The 16287-nt window shown below is 42.9% G+C and overlaps 2 protein-coding genes and 1 long non-coding RNA gene across 3 annotated transcripts; 1 reads left to right on the forward strand and 2 right to left on the reverse strand.

The window, feature by feature from the left end:
• Positions 1-5232: 5232 nt before the first annotated feature.
• LOC134181704 (uncharacterized) lies at positions 5233-7774 on the reverse strand. The gene is made up of 6 exons (XM_062648972.1): positions 7756-7774; positions 7437-7526; positions 7298-7390; positions 7121-7245; positions 5324-6836; positions 5233-5243 (listed from the first exon to the last, which is right to left on the reverse strand). The coding sequence occupies exons 1-6, from the start codon at positions 7772-7774 to the stop codon at positions 5233-5235; spliced, it is 1851 nt and encodes a 616-aa protein (XP_062504956.1).
• A 1971-nt stretch (positions 7775-9745) lies between these two features.
• Positions 9746-14243, forward strand: LOC134182762 (uncharacterized). The gene is made up of 3 exons (XR_009970412.1): positions 9746-9843; positions 13541-13967; positions 14022-14243. It is a non-coding gene; the product is annotated as an uncharacterized LOC134182762 (long non-coding RNA).
• On the reverse strand, positions 10297-11835 carry LOC134182761 (uncharacterized). Its single transcript, XM_062650200.1, has one exon. It carries the CDS (start codon positions 11716-11718, stop codon positions 10996-10998), a length of 723 nt encoding a protein of 240 aa, XP_062506184.1. The 5' UTR covers positions 11719-11835; the 3' UTR covers positions 10297-10995.
• Positions 14244-16287: the final 2044 nt, after the last annotated feature.

Genomic DNA, 16287 nt, shown 5'->3' on the forward strand with positions numbered 1-16287 from the left:
GGGGAAGGGTCTGGCTAAGCAAGACTAATTTGGGACAAGAACTGTTGATATTAATGTTTCTAAATTATTGATATTAAATTTGCTAAAAATTTTGGTAAAAGTTGCTAAATTTGTATTTGAAAATTGTTGTAGATTAAAGAATGGACAAATACAGCTATGCCACTGCTGCCACACGCACACACACACACACACACACACACACACACACACACACACACACACACACACACACACACACACACACACACACACATTGGATAAATGATCTTATAGCAGCGTTGACTGACATTCAGCCTGCCACACAACATTTTAATTAAATAAGTATAAAAAGCTTCATTTAAAGTCAATGTTTTACTGTAATTCGCGTCAACACAAACTGTAAAAACTGTGAGACTGACTGCTAGACTACCAAACAGTTCGATGTCAACTCACATTGCACACATGAAATATCATCTATTGCATTTATAAAAACCATCAAAGCTGGATGAATTGCGACAAACAGACAAACAAATTCATCACAATTATCTGCTCCGAAGTCACATCCACCGCATCTCTACAAGTGTCATTTTGTCTTCTTTGCATTTCTTGCCTTTCACCATCCTTTTGGGAGAACATGAAGTGTACTCGTCATTTTGGTTCACTGCATTCACTTGAATAAGAGCTGCTCACATGGATTCTCTCTTGCCATAGCATAGCAAATGTCCTGCAGTGGAATGTAAGGAACAGCTCAAAACTGCCTCTGACGCACTCTCCTCTCTGCAGTTACTTCTGTGAATAACTCAACAAACGTGAATCCCAAGCTGTACATGTCGGCTTGTGTTGTGTTGTGTGGGGCCACTGCACCATCTTCCACAACTTGTTCTGGTGCAATGTATTCTGGACTGCGAGGACCAACAGAAAGCAACTCAGAGATGCGACAAGAGCCCAGATCACCGTTTTTGGCTTCGATATTCTTGCTGATGGGAATGTTGGTAGTGTGAATGTCTCCCTGAAGAAGCTAGAGCAGGCTGCAGCTGGTGAAGATACATCACACCACACAGACATCCTACAGCTATATCCACTTGTTCCCTCATGGACAGATATCTGCTTGCAATAGCAACATTGATCACATCTGTCTGTGATCCTTCCAAAAGCTCCATGGCGATATGAAGAGGGACTTTGTTCTCAATGATAGCTCCACAGATGGATACGACATTGGGGTGATGGACCTTTTGTGGCTAGCACAGTGTGGTGCATGGTCAGGGCAGAGAGTGAAGCCTTTCTTTTTTTCATTGACAAGGTTGGTCCAATGCCGTCATTGACAAGGCAGTCAGTACCCTGTCATTGCACTTTAACTCCTCAAGATGGCTTGAGTCTGCTTGTGAGATCTAGAAACATACTTTATGCGTTTTAGGCATCAATGTGACTATTTTGAATCACCTCTCTAGCAATATTTAAAGTGCTGGCATCCGGAATATGTTCTATTGAAGTTTCAATGTTTGCAATATTGCATCCACAGATATATGAATATATCTCAGATGCGAAGACTGGCAACCCTCCACAATCATGTAAAATTGACAAGGCGACTAATTTCCCAAGATTGTAATATTTAGCTTTCTCTAGGACACAGAAAATTAATAGAAAGCTGTCTCCAAATGGGAACTATGGGTATGCATGGCTGTCTGTTAATTTGTTCATCTACTTGTTATTTTGTCCTTTTGCACTTAGATACATATGCATGGTAGTTGTGTGCAGCTAGATGCAGCAAGTGAATTAATGGCTAGTGGTAAGTGCATGCATGGTAGCCATCCTACTTTAGTAGACCATGGGCGTGTGCAAAGTACTGGGTGGTGCAAAACTCTGGACCAATACATACTTGGAGTGATGTTACATCATGGCAAAACACACGTCCTCTTTCCTGGCCCCAACACATTTTCTGATTTGCTGAGTCTGCCAAGAGACGAAAAAACTCTCCTCAGTCCTCCAGTGTCTACTCCGGCTACAGCTACAACTCAACCTGCATACGTTTCATATTTTCTGAGTGTGGAAAGCAGTATTAAAGCAATATTTAATGTATGTTAGTACCATATAGCTGACAAGTACCCTTAGCCAAAGGGTAGAATGTGAAGCTGTATGTAGATAATTATGGATGGTTATATGGGTAGTCAGGGCAGGTAAACTAAAAGAGGTGCGGTGCAGTTTGTGACCAGTTATCTCTTCACATTACTATACTTGAAGTGAGACTTTTGAATTCTTGTAGACAGTGATGAGTAGATTGCTGTGATACATTATGCATCACAGCAATCTATGCATACATACTAGACTTGAATTTCAGACCAGACCAGAGAGCACATGAAGCAGGCCATCTAGTCTGGACCAAAATGGTACTGAAGTAATTTCGAAGTACTTATAAAAGCTATGCTAAATGGTAGTATAGCAGGGTATGGTCGTTTTACCTAGTAGAATAATTAGATGAAAAGATAGCGTGCTTTTGCATTATGCAAACATATCATTTGTAAACGCCATGGGATCTCATGAAAGAAGAGACGTCTGCCATGTTTGCGGTAATATCTTGGTGGATGGCATGAAACAACGACTCTTTGATTCTGCAGCAGGGAGATTGGCTAGCTTGCTAGCTAGTATAACTGCTCGACCAGTTGTCAAAGGTGATGGTCTACCGACGCTGTTGTGCAAGTCCTGTCACCGTAAGCTTGAGAGATCGAAGAACTGGAGCGTGCATGCATTTAGCATAACCAAGTACCAAGTACTGCTAAACCAATCAGAAGTTAGAACCAACATTCCGATTCTAAGACGCTGATTGGCTTAGCAGTACCGTTCTGTTCCAGACTAGAGTCGTGCGCTTTGCGCGCTTTCTGGTCTGGAAGTTTGGGGCTAACATACATACGTACATACATACGTACATACATACATACATACATAAGATACCTTTATTGAATAAATAAATGAGATTACTACAGACCATGCCTTTATTGCAATTACAATTTTGCATCTAGCTTAGTGGTCATGTAGTGAAACTACTCTATGCATTAACTTAACAATTGCATACACATACATACATACTCACACACATAGTGGTACTGATACAGTACATATATACATTGAAAGCAACTTGAATGCCAGTATGCATTTCTGACCAACGTGCAACAGCCATTGCAAATCAAAGCAGGTCTACTCTCTCACCAAAGACAAAAGAGGCATTAGAGAAGTCATCACTGAGTTCGGTGGACATGCGTACCATCACATACATACAACATACATAATATATTCATGTATTGTTTCTTCCCGTAACATACACGAGGCGTAACTGTGACCCCTGCCATCATAGACTAAAACAAAACTATGGCACAGAAGAAAAACTACTAGGTCCCTAGTCACTATTAGGTAGATTACAGACAGAGAAAACATATTACAACTACAAAGATGGTTCAAACATATAAGAGTCTGTACGTATGTGTATAGATGTGTGTGTCTGTGTGTGTGTGTGTGTGTGTGTGTGTGTGTGTGAGAGAGAGAGAGAGAGAGGGAGGGAGGGAGAGGGAGTTATAGTTGAAGTAGTGTTTTGAAATCTTATTCTGTATGTGTTTTGCCCCAAGATGGGAACTTGGTTTACATACATACATGATGGTATGTCCACTGATTTCAGTGATGACTCTTTAATGTTTCTTGTGTCGCATGTGAGACATGAGTCCTGCTTTTGAGCGACACACTAAGTCACATGTCAGACAACGAAAAGAAGGACTGACATGTGATGATTGTATTTGTTGCAGATGTTGTTGCTGTTGAACTTGTTGAAGGTGGAGTCGCTGCTGGTCTTTGCGACACTGTCTCTTAGCTCTAGCAGCTTTCAGACGACTTTCCTCAAAACTTTGAATGCATTTATGACAACGGTTCCTCCACAGTGCCCTATCTTTTGCAAGGGTCTCAAAACTGGAAGGGTTGATGGAGCATTTCTTCAAGTTAGCCTTTAGAGAGTCTTTAAATCTCAGCTTTGGACCTCCCTGGTGTCGCGCCCCTTCTCCCAATTGCCCATAAAAAAGTTGTTTGGGAGTTCTTGTATCGGACATTCGGACAACGTGACCAGCCCAACGAAATTGACATTTAAGGAGGTAGTACTCCAGACCACACATATTGCTTACAGAAAGTACCTCTGTGTCTGGAACCATATCCTCCCACTTAATACCGCAGATCCGACGAAGACATCTCATGTGAAAGCTGCTAAGCACAGCAAAATTTCGACGGAGCAGTGTCCATGACTCACAGCCATATAATAAAGTTGGTAAGATGGCTGCTTTGTATACAGATATTTTGGTCGTCAGCTTAATATCATGTCTATTCCACAGCTTCCTGGAAAGCTTGCCAAAAGCTGAGCTAGCTTTTGAAATTCTGCAGGACACTTCCGTGGCAAGTGTGGTGTCAACTGACAAAGAGCTACCGAGATAGATGAAATTTTGGACATACGTAAGGGGGTGATCACCTACCATGATTGGTGGAGGAACTGGACTGCCTCCAGGCTTAGGTTGGAAAAGCGCATGGGTCTTTTTCAAACTGATTGAAAGACCAAAACGCTCTGCAGATCTATTGAAGCACTTCATGATACATTGGATGTCATCAAACGTATGAGCACAGACTGCACAGTCATCGGCAAACAATAGGTCCCGAACTATCACGTCAGAAACCATTGTTTTGGCTTTCAGTCGTCGAAGATTGAAAATACCACCACTCGATCTAAACTGGACTTGGATGCCAGGTCGGAGATCTTTCAATGCATCATTCAACATACACGAGAACAATATGCTGAACAGTGTTGGGGCAAGGACACATCCCTGCTTGGCACCATTGCTGACTGGGAAACTGGACGAGATAGAACCATTGTCTATGACTCTAGCTTCCATGCCATCATGAAAAGCCGCAATGAGATTTACAATTTTAGTTGGACAACCCAGTTTGGCTAGGATCTTCCACAAGCCCGTACGATCGACTGAGTCGAATGCCTTGACTAAATCAATGAAAACGATAAATAGATCCATGTGTTGTTCCCTACATTTTTCTTGGATTTGACGTGCAGAGAAGACCATATCAATAGTCCCGCGACCTGAACGGAAACCACATTGAGACTCGGGTAGAATCTTCTCCGTTAAGTGAGCAACGAGACGATCTAGAAGAAGTCTTGCCATAATTTTACCGGCCACAGATAACAACGATATCCCTCGATGGTTGTTGCAGTCAGATTTATCACCTTTCTTCTTGTACAAATGCACAATGTGAGCATCCTTAAATGCTTTAGGGACTCTCTCCTGTTCCCAACATTCTCTGACGAGATCACCTAGTTTGGTTAACAGCAAGGGGCCACCATGTTTAAAGACTTCAACAGGCAAGCCATCTGCACCTGGAGACTTGCCATTTGACATATTGGCAATTACATTGCCAATTTCAAGTATAGAAGGAGGGTCAGACATTTGTGAGATAAGGGGCATCTGTGGGATTGCTTCAATGGCTTCCTCACAGATACGAGAAGGCCGATTGAGAACAGATGAAAAATGCTCTACCCAACGATCCAGGATGTCTTCTTTACCATGCAACATTGAGGATTCATCAGCAGTGCGAAGTGGTGTACTTCCACTGAATTCTGGACCAAAGATTTGTCTCAGGCCAGTATACAATGTCCTCATGTCATGTCGGTCACTGGCTAGCTGGAGCTCTTTTGCTTTCTCATCCCACCATGCATCCCTCATAGCACCAAGTCGTGATCGAACTAATCTCTTGCTGGATCTATAAGCATTGGCTTTTCTATAATCGTTCCTGTCAGCCAACCACGCCCGATGCTTATGATGTAAACTGTCAAGGAGATTACAAATATCAATGTCATTGTCGTCAAACCAGTCTTGATGTTTCTTTCCTTGGATGCCAAGAACCTGTTTTGATGCATCATAAACAGAATCACGTAAGCATGACCACTGTGAATCAATATCACACGCAGATGTACAAGCAGGCACACTCCCTAAAGTTTCAGAAATTTTCTCACAGAGATTCTCTCTGGCGCCAAGTGTTCTTAGACTATCCACATTCAACTTCTGTTGTTTACTCTTGGATTGATGGCGTGCAGGAGCCTTGATAGTATACAAGAGATTGATCCGCACCATTCTATGATCAGATAGATCAGTAGCAGATGCACCACGCATTACTCTTGTGTGTTTGACATATTTTACGTCTGCCCGACGAACAATAGCAAAGTCAATCATATGCCAACGAGACGACCGCGGGTGCATCCATGTTGTCTTGTATTTATCTTGTTGTTGAAACAATGTGTTTGTTATTGTTAAATCATGAGATGCACAAAGGGTCAGAAGAAGGGTGCCATTACTGTTTTCGGTTCCGATGCCATGGTGGCCAAGAATGCCAGCCCAGGCTTCATGGTCAGATCCAACACGAGCATTGAAATCTCCTAAAAGCAGTAATTTGTCTTTTGGTGACACAGACTTTATCACATTATTCAGATCATCATAAAACTTTTCTTTGGCCTCGATTGTATCACACATAGTTGGAGCATAGGCACTGATGATAGTTAGGTAATTGTGTGAAGTCAGAAGAACACGAACAGTCATAAGGCGATCGGTGATGCCCTTTGGAAGAGTATCGAGACGATTTACAAGAGATGTCCTAATGGCAAGACCAACACCAGACTGCCTCTTCTCACTAGCGGGTCGACCTTTCCAAAAGATTGTGAATCCACCACCTACTTCACGTAACTCTCCGTTGTCCGCAAGGTGAGTTTCACTAAGGGCAGCGATGTCAATCCTATAACGCTTTAGCTCGTGAGAGAGAATTGCCGTTTTGCGCTGAATCCGATCATTAGAGTCAATAAGAGTCCTTACATTCCAACAAGCAACTTTAAGTTCCGTTTTCCTCTTTGTTCGACCGCAAAATTGGACGACTAACCAGCCGCGGTAAACTGGTAAGTGGCAACAGGGTGAGCTTTTTTTAGACCACCTTTTCTAGGTCCTTCCTCATTCGAGGTGAGCAGTGCTCTCACTGAAAAGTGCTGCTCAGTCGTGCTAGTAGGACCGGATGTAGTTTTCACCCCAGGTAAACTACAAACGACCATCTTGCTAGCACCGCTTACATGCAGATTCGTGACTGATGACTCCCGACACCATCCTATGCCTGTCATCGTCGCCCCTCCTCTATCGCTGTAAGACTTTAAAGAAAGAGAACAGAAGTCCCAGTAATAGGAAACACTAAAGGAACCTGCACAATGAAGAGATTATAGTGAGCCAGGGGTGTGCAGATCCAAACCCACTCTCTCGTCCAGAACGCACAAAACAGATCTCTGGGGCAAGAGATGCAACAAGAGAACTTATGCGTCTAGATGCATGTGACTTGCCAGCTACACCTGAGAGAGATCTGTGTAACTGCCATTTGAGTATGTCACAAGCTACTCGGTATGATTGCCCTCAGAGCCATTGAACTGCATAGAATAGGTCCAGTCACATTTGCCTCATCAGCCAAACTGCTTGAAGTCACAGATCCTTGACCACAAACAGAGCACTACCAACGCTCATTTTAAGAAAACTACGCGCTGGCACAGGCCTTGAAATGGCGGCCTGCTCTCGCCATGTCGTAGTGTTGTCAATAGGATATTGGAGCATTTAGACGAAGCAGCACTGCCACATGCTGCATCACTCCTCCCTGTTAACACTACCGCTGTTGGTCCACGACTGCTTATTCGACAGGAAACCTGCTTATGTCGCAGCTAACCTCCATATCTGAAGGCCATTCCACTATCCGCCACCTGTGGACGCGCCTAGTAGTAGACAGCTCTACCCTAGGACATACATACATACATACATACATACATACATACAGCAAGGTTTCCTCCAGGTTTCTATTTGAACCTGATTAGCATTAATATCAACTAGTCACGTGACTCAAGTATGACAATAAATACTTAAAGAAATGATGTCAGTCAGTTCTTTTACAATATCAACATCACTACAAACACTAACCCTAGGAGTAGCAACTGTATGTACAAGATTAATTGCTCACAAAATGTCAAGGATTACCATGTAGCAATCATGTCTTATAAAAGGGCCACGCCCATTTTTAAACCGAGTAGCTCACCTGGATACAGGATGCCTAGGGAAAACGCTGATTATTACATACATACATACATACTGTATAGCATTGAACAATGATTCAGGATGATGGCAAATGAGCAATGCTTTTACATTTATAGGAATAGACAGGTGGTGTCCCCAGAAAATGAGAAATCTTTCACAGTACTTGGAATTTGTACTTTATGTTGAAGATTTATATTTAATTAATTGAAGTCCCATGGTATAGACCAATTACTATACTATTATACTATAGTTGTACATACAGGGCTGCTAACCCTTTTTGAAAAATATGTATGCTGTCTGTGCATATCATGCTCAACCACGCCCACCTGTTTATTTCAGACAACTCCTTTTTGCGTTTTGCAAACCTACATATCATGTGTCACCTAAATATATTGAACGTTTGTTTATTTCCAGTTTGCCAGTCACTGGTCATCATAAAAATGGTACATACCACAGGCAAGGTGCTATAATACCCATAAATCAACACAACAGAATATTTGTTATGTCTAAACCCATTGGAATAATTAGCAAATTTGCCTAGACATTCTACATATTTGGGGGGCTGTGAAGTACCAGTTTACACAGGATACATAAAAATATGTAGGAATGGCAGCTCTGTACATTCATCGCGATATGACTATGATTGTACTTGGCTACATCGTGTTTTTTTCTCATACTCTTGAGACTTTTCGAATTCTATGACAGACTGAAGTTTTAGAACAGTGTCAATAATAATAATAATAATAATAATAATAATAATAACCCTTTCTTATGCAAATGAGCCACTTCATCAACAGTGAGGTGCCACAGTGTGTCCATCAGCTGCTGTGGCATTATAGTATAGTAAATTGGACATTGAATTTGTGGTTTAGACATTGTAGCCAGTTGTACTGTATTTATTTGTTTCTGCACTTTACTTTGTTCTAAACAAATTGTTACAACTTACCACCAACATCTTTGTGGACTCAAACCTCTTCCTCCCTGCTTCATTCAGTGCATCACTGAGAATATTGTTTCTCCTCACAATTACTTTCTGTGGTCGAGGCTGCAACTTTCTCTTGAGATTTTGCAGTATGTTGGCCAATGACACTGTCTCTGAAAGGGGAAGTCCAACAAAAATGAACTTAACTTGTATGAGTAGATCTTACGAAGACAAATCGATCGGTATAAGTTACTCCGTTATCTTCGCTTTTGTATACGAGAACGAGCGATGTTTCTGCGCCTGCTCCACGCTTCCTGGTCGATTAAGTTCCGCCCACTGCGAACGAATCAATGCGTTTACGGATGACTGCTACGGATATATTGAGAATGACAAATGTGAATGCGAAGATATTATGAAGATCTGCCTTCTTGCCGTCAGCGGTTCCTCTCTAAAGTAAAATGGTGTCGGTAGAGTTGTTTTCTCGCCAGACTTTGAAGCAGAATTCCTCAATACCACAGCTTACCTAGAGAACGCGCTTGTGCTTGAGTATTTGTCTATCCTTGTTCTTTTAATATCCGAAGAGAAACGTTCAGTGTGCCGTCTGGTGTGTGCTACAGAGGACGTCCCTATTTTCACATCCGGTCTGCTCACTTTCTTTTGCCGCTGATTGGTAGAAGGTTACAATCCCGGATGTAAAATAGGATCATCTTCTGTAGCTCACGCCAGACGGCGCGCTGTACGTTTCTCTTCGGATATTAAAAGAACAAGGATAGACAAATACTCAAGCACAAGCGTGTTCTCTAGGTAAGCTGTGGTATTGAGGAATTCTGCTTCAAAGTCTGGCGCGGAAACAACTCTACCGATGCCATTTTACGTTAGAGAGGAACCACTGATGGCAAGAAGGCAGATCTTTATAGTATCTTCGCATTCACATTCGTCATTCTCGATTTATCCGTAGCAGTCATCCGTAAACACATTGATTCGTTCGCAGTGGGCGGAGCTTAATCGACCAGGAAGCGCGGAGCAGGCGCGTGGGCGTTGCACATCACAGAAACATCGCTCGTTCTCGTTTACAAAAGCGAAGATAACGAAGTAACTTATACCGATCGATTTGTCTTCGTAAGATCTACTCAAACAAGTTAAGTTCATTTTTGTTGGACTTCCCCTCTAGATCTGAAGATCTCCCCAGACAGAGGCTGTAGTAGTGGTTTGGTCTCTGTAACAGGACAAACTTCTTCAGGCCCGTAGCAAGCATGAAAAAAATGGTCCGGCGAAAGATAAAATTAATAGTTATATGCTGTGATTGATATTAATGTCTGAGACAAAAAGCATTTCACTCAACAACAAAGAACAAAATCGTACAACCATTTAATTAGAAAGCAGTCAAGTCTTCACAGAAACTGTTCCAGAACACTGTGTGTATTTCAGCGTAATACATGGCCAGAACATCACATCGCACACCAAATGCCTAAAGTCAACATGTATCAGAACTTGGCAAAATGTTTGATCAGTGCTCTGATTCTCCCACAAAGTCATTTAGAATTGCTTTCAGGTCCAGTGCATCTGTCCTGTTCTTGTGGACATAAAGTAGCATGAGATAGTTTAGCCTCTCTTGCATCATAGTTGTTCTAAGGTAGCTTTTGAGTCGTCTCAGCGCACTAAATGATCTTTCAGATGACGCATTGGTGGTTGGCATGACCAACACAAGTTGAAAAATGCGTTTCACTTGTGATAAATGGACCCTCTGACCATGAGACAACAAAAGAAAATAAGACTTTATGTCAAAGATGGTCATCTTTGTGCTGGCCTCCTTTGATTGAAGTTGATACGTTTGTTGGAAGTGGACTCCAAACGTTTGAAGTTGTGCATACAACATCTCCTGGTCAAAGTCATCTTTATAGAATGCACAAACCGCTTTCAGATCATCTTCTAACTCCTGCTGTTTGGCTGCCTTAATCAAAAGTGTCTCCAAAGAATGATATATTCTGTAGCCAGGCTGATCAAATCGAGATCGAATACAGTTGATAATGAGATCAAGTACTTCATAATAGCACTGTCTATAGTGTTCTTTTGGGGTCTCATGAAAGTCCCTCTATAGTGTTCTTTTGGGGTCTCATGAAAGTCCCCTTCACACGAACCCTCACAAAGCCTCCTAGGCATTTTCCTCCTTCGGGGTAGCTGTGGGTCACTGACATTCAAAGATCTGGCTTTCCTACTCACTTTCTCCCACATCAGGTCAAAGGCATCATCATTTCGAAGCGATGTGATTGTATCAACAGTCATCTGAGCAACTTGTTGACCTTCTTCTGCAGACAAAGACTTATGTTGTAAAGTTCTACTCAGATTGTCCGCATGTCTTAATATCATTTCACTTAGCATGATACCATACAAATACTGAAACATATCCATTTGGGCTGACACCCCTTGGATTCTGGCCTTGGCCTCTGTGTCCCTTGTTATTGCAAGGGCCTCCTCCCATGTATTCTGCAATGCCTCATAGTTACTGATAATGCTTGAGAGCGTATCAGCTCTCACTGTCCAGCTAGTAGGGCAGAGTACTCTGATACCTGTACTACTAGCTGGCAAGCTCTCCTTCAACTTCCTATATATCCCCTCCCTACGTGGGGAATATTTGATCAGTTTTGTGATCTCCCAACTTGTGTCTAGTACATCTTTCATCAACTTTGATTGCTTTAGGGTGTCATTTGCAGCGAGATTTAGAGCATGGCCGTAACAGTGGGTGAAGACTGCTCTTGACTCAATATCATTAATTAATGCGTTTAGCAACACCAGTTCTATAGCCACTCATAGCACTGGCACCATCAAAACACTGTCCACGAAGCTTTTTCATACTCACATTCAGTCTTATGAAGACGTCCTTGATCAGAGCTGCAAGGGTTGCAGCATCAGTAGTTGAGGTTTGGTAAAGTCCAATAAACTCTTCATCCACCTGCAAGTCTTCTGAAACCCTACGAATGATGACTGTAAATTGCTCTCTGTTGGAGGCATCAGTAGTTTCATCAGCCATCACTGTTACAAATGGGGAATTATGTATGTCTGTGGCAATATTTCGTAGCACTTGGAGGCCCAATGTTTGATCATTTCATTTTGAATTTGTGGACTTGTGTAGACTTCTCCTTTCGTTTCAGCCAGTGTGCTAGGTTAGGGTCTTTCTCACTCTGTAGACAAAGCAGCTGTTGTAGATTGCCATCTGATTCATCTCCATCTCCTCTAAAAGCAAGACCCTGCCTACTCAAGAATCTCACAGACGACAGTACTTAAAAAAGCGCGTGTTGATTGTTGACTTTCTGGACAGCATGCTCATGAGAAAGATGTTCTCCAACGTTCCTGGTGGTGGCAGGAAGAGTGACAAGAACTTCAACTGCTTCACGATGACACGCACTCTTTACGTGGTTTTTGAATCCTGTGGTTGCATCTTTCCAGTTTGAAAATCCACGAGTAACCTTACCAATGAATACAATTATAGACCAACAGCCTACTTCTGTATGTGCTAGAGAACTAACAAAAGCAGGATCCGGTTTAGACTTGATTGGTTTGAGAGTCAATGCTTTCACGCACAGGTACCGGTGACAAAACACGACGTCGTCAGCCTCGTGGTAGTGAACAAATGGCCACTGATGAAACCAAGATGGCTTGAAGCAACGCAACTCCGCCTTCTTCCCAAAGGGGCGCTTTGGAAAATCGAAGTTTAGGGGTTGGTGAGGCTGGTTAAGAACGGCTTGATCATCAGGAAAGACTTTCGATGTGCTGGTCGCCTTACTTAGAAGATTTAGGACAAATCCCGGATGTGGCTTCGAACCCTTCTACTCTTACACTGCATTCTTCCAGCTATTTCTGGTACGTATCTCAATTTTTACAATATAATCAATGTCCACTGTGATTATTACATTTCTCTGTGCCTGATAACGTAGACAGAATAGAAAGTAAATAATATATTTTATCATCTATAGCTATTTAACCGGAAGTCTACGCCATTCTGCTGCTGTTGAAACTACAGTTTCTGAAAAATGGTCCGGCGAATGCCGGACCTGCCGGACCGCTTGCTACGGGCCTGTTCTTTCATCAAGTTTGCAAATACGTTACGTATTTCGTTGTGTCTAATAGTAGGGAAGCCTTCCTTCGGACATATGACAGTGAGCGTTCAACTGTAAAAGCTGACCCACAAGCACATTGATTTGTAAGGTTGTTTGGTCGCCAACCATAGCGTAAGCAAAGTGCGTCACGAAATGAGGTCTTGTCTAAATGAGGTCTTGTCTAAATGGAATCCATGTCGTTGCATAGTCTCGCGTAGCCAGACCCCTTTCGCCGCGGCCTCCCCGGCGAAATGGGGTCTGGTGTACAGCCTTTGATGTCGCTGTGTGCCGCGTAGCCAGAAATCGGCTATCTAAAGACCGGATTTTGTTTCTTAAACGCTTCACTAAAGATGAGACTGGTATGCACGCAATGCAATCCTATCTCAATAGCTTCTCTTGTTTCGTAGAGAACAACTCGAAGACTACAGCTAGAGTCGTTGCTGTTTGTGAAATCTGCATGTCTACGGCAGCGATTAAACGCGGCCGCGGGGACGTTGACGTCGACAGGCTTCGATTTCATGCAGCCATGATCGACGTCGTACGATCTAGCGTTGTGCGCTCGTGTCACAACGGAGACTGAATGCGAACGTACTGGATGGATGCGAACGTACTCAGTGCTGTTTGCTGTTTTTTGACGTCTAAAGCGACCGCAGACAGTCCGGAGTGAGCGATATCTGGAAGGGCTTGGAGTTGCATGACGTCATCGAAACAAGATGAGTCGTCTTTCTGTGTTTGGGTAATCATTTCATGTGTTTTGTGCTTTGATTTGGTGAACACATACAGTAGCAACCAGGAAGAGACCACGTTGACAGAAATCCTGGACGTCCCAAGATGGTACAGATTCGATGTGTTGTTTGGAAGAGCTAGATATTACGCGTGTTTCTGCAGCGTAACTTCCAGAGTATGTGGAGCTTCAGGGAGACTACTTCCATCCAACTGTTTTCTCTTGCTCAACAAGGTGATAGCATCTGGTGGTTTCATCAAACACAAAAGCACGTCGACATGTCAGACAGTTATGTTTTATTGCATGATTTATGATATGCACGCAGCGCTACATGATCTAGAATTCTAGACAGTTATTACAACATGCAGTTATTTATTTCACTGGAAGGTCAAAGGTACAGCAAACAGCACTGAGTACGTTCGCATCCATCCAGTACGTTCGCATTCAGTTTCCGTTGTGACACGAGCGCACAACGCTAGATCGTACGACGTCGATCATGGCTGCATGAAATCGAAGCCTGTCGACCCCGCGGCCGCGTTTAATCGCTGCCGTAGACATGCAGATTTCACAAACAGCAACGACTCTAGCTGTAGTCTTCGAGTTGTTCTCTACGAAACAAGAGAAGCTATTGAGATAGGATTGCATTGCGTGCATACCAGTCTCGTCTTTAGTGAAGCGTTTAAGAAACAAAATCCGGTCTTTAGATAGCCGATTTCTGGCTACGCGGCACACAGCGACATCAAAGGCTGTACACCAGACCCCATTTCGCCGGAGAGGCCGCGGTGAAAGGGGTCTGGCTACGCGAGACTAGTCGTTGCAGTGGAAGTACGGTAAGCCAATTTGATGCCTTTTTTCGCTTGCTGGTTCAGTCGCTCTTTTTTGTTGAATGGTCGAATCTCTGTTTACCAAATCTGCTGTCAGCTTCTCTATTTCTCGTTTACTTCGACGAAGGTTAATTTGAGCAAAATTTGTTGGTTGTTTGCGTCAGACGGATGATACTCTGGTTGTAGGATAAGTTTCGTCAGAGGTTCTGTGATTTGCGTAGATGTTATGTCTACTACTATTATCACCACCACCGCCGCCGCCGCCGCCACCAGCACCGCCACCACCACCATCGCCACCACCACCACCGCCGCCGCCGCCACCATCACCACCGCCGCCGCCGCCACCATCACCTCCACCACCACCACTACCACCACCGCCACCGCCACCACCACTACTACTACCACCGCCACCGCCACCACCACTACTACTACCACTGAAAGACATGTTATAATGCAACAATAGACTAAGTGTACAATAATAGCTAAGTAGCTAATTATAACAAGGTAGCAATCAAGTTCTTACTTTTTAAATGAACTACGGGAACGGGAGGCTGTGAGTCAAGAAATAGCGTGGCGTGTGTTCTAGCTGCTAGGCGGTCCAGTTTACAGAATCTGAATGTGTAGATATTCGGATTGTACCACGATACTCTAGCTAGTGCTAGGTGTAGTCATCACGTAGTCACATCTACCACGATTGTTGCATAGGCGCTAAATTAAAGTAACCACAGTCAATGTGAAAGCATTCTTTTTAGCTGTACATCTTCTGCGTAGAAACATTGTCACGGTCCTTGCAGTTCTGCGTCCACTCGTCCACCGTTTTTGTCCTGAATGCACTCGATCTGTGCACGAACAAACACCGCTGTGAACACTTACTTTCTGGACGGCATTTCAGACGTTTCATAACTCCTGCTGTTTTCATAACTCGCAGGATCAGTAAAATAAGCTATCTCTCGCGATCGATTGCTGTTTGAGCGCAGTCCAAACTCGCGATACAGCACAAGTCCAACAATTGTATGCGGTATAGAGTTTGTGGTCCTTCCAACGTTGTCTTACTAAGTTTCTCTGATTTCAAGATTTTGATTTCGTGTGTACATCCATTTTTTTCAATCCAGTATCCGAGGTACCAGCCCTCAAAACATCTGGTTAGCTAAACAGTAACTTTGATAAAGCGACGTACCCATGCATGAAGAAATTAGAATGTGTGAACCGATCGATTTTTCCAACTTTTTCATCTTTTGTATGCGCCAAGTCGCGGCTACACGAATGAATACACGAAAGCTCAAATGAGAACGACTCCTCTCGCTTTATTATATTTATTAATTAAATACCTAACTCATATTTACTACCACCCTCTAGATGTAAAGTATAGGCATGTATGCATTATGTACGCGTCTCAGACAACTGTACATGTAGATACAGTACTTTCACAAAACCGTAATTTTCTTTGGGCAAATTACAGTCCAAACTGAAAGGTAAAATAAAGTTTAAATAATTAATAAATTGGCATACCAAACAATTGCAAACGGAACTGGCTAGATTGCATGTGTACGGATGTGTCTTCTAGTAATCTGAGGATTCACGATGCAGTTAACTAATTAATTCATAC

This window comes from Corticium candelabrum, chromosome 7 (genome assembly GCF_963422355.1).
Source record: "Corticium candelabrum chromosome 7, ooCorCand1.1, whole genome shotgun sequence".
NCBI classification, from domain to species: Eukaryota; Metazoa; Porifera; class Homoscleromorpha; order Homosclerophorida; family Plakinidae; genus Corticium; species Corticium candelabrum.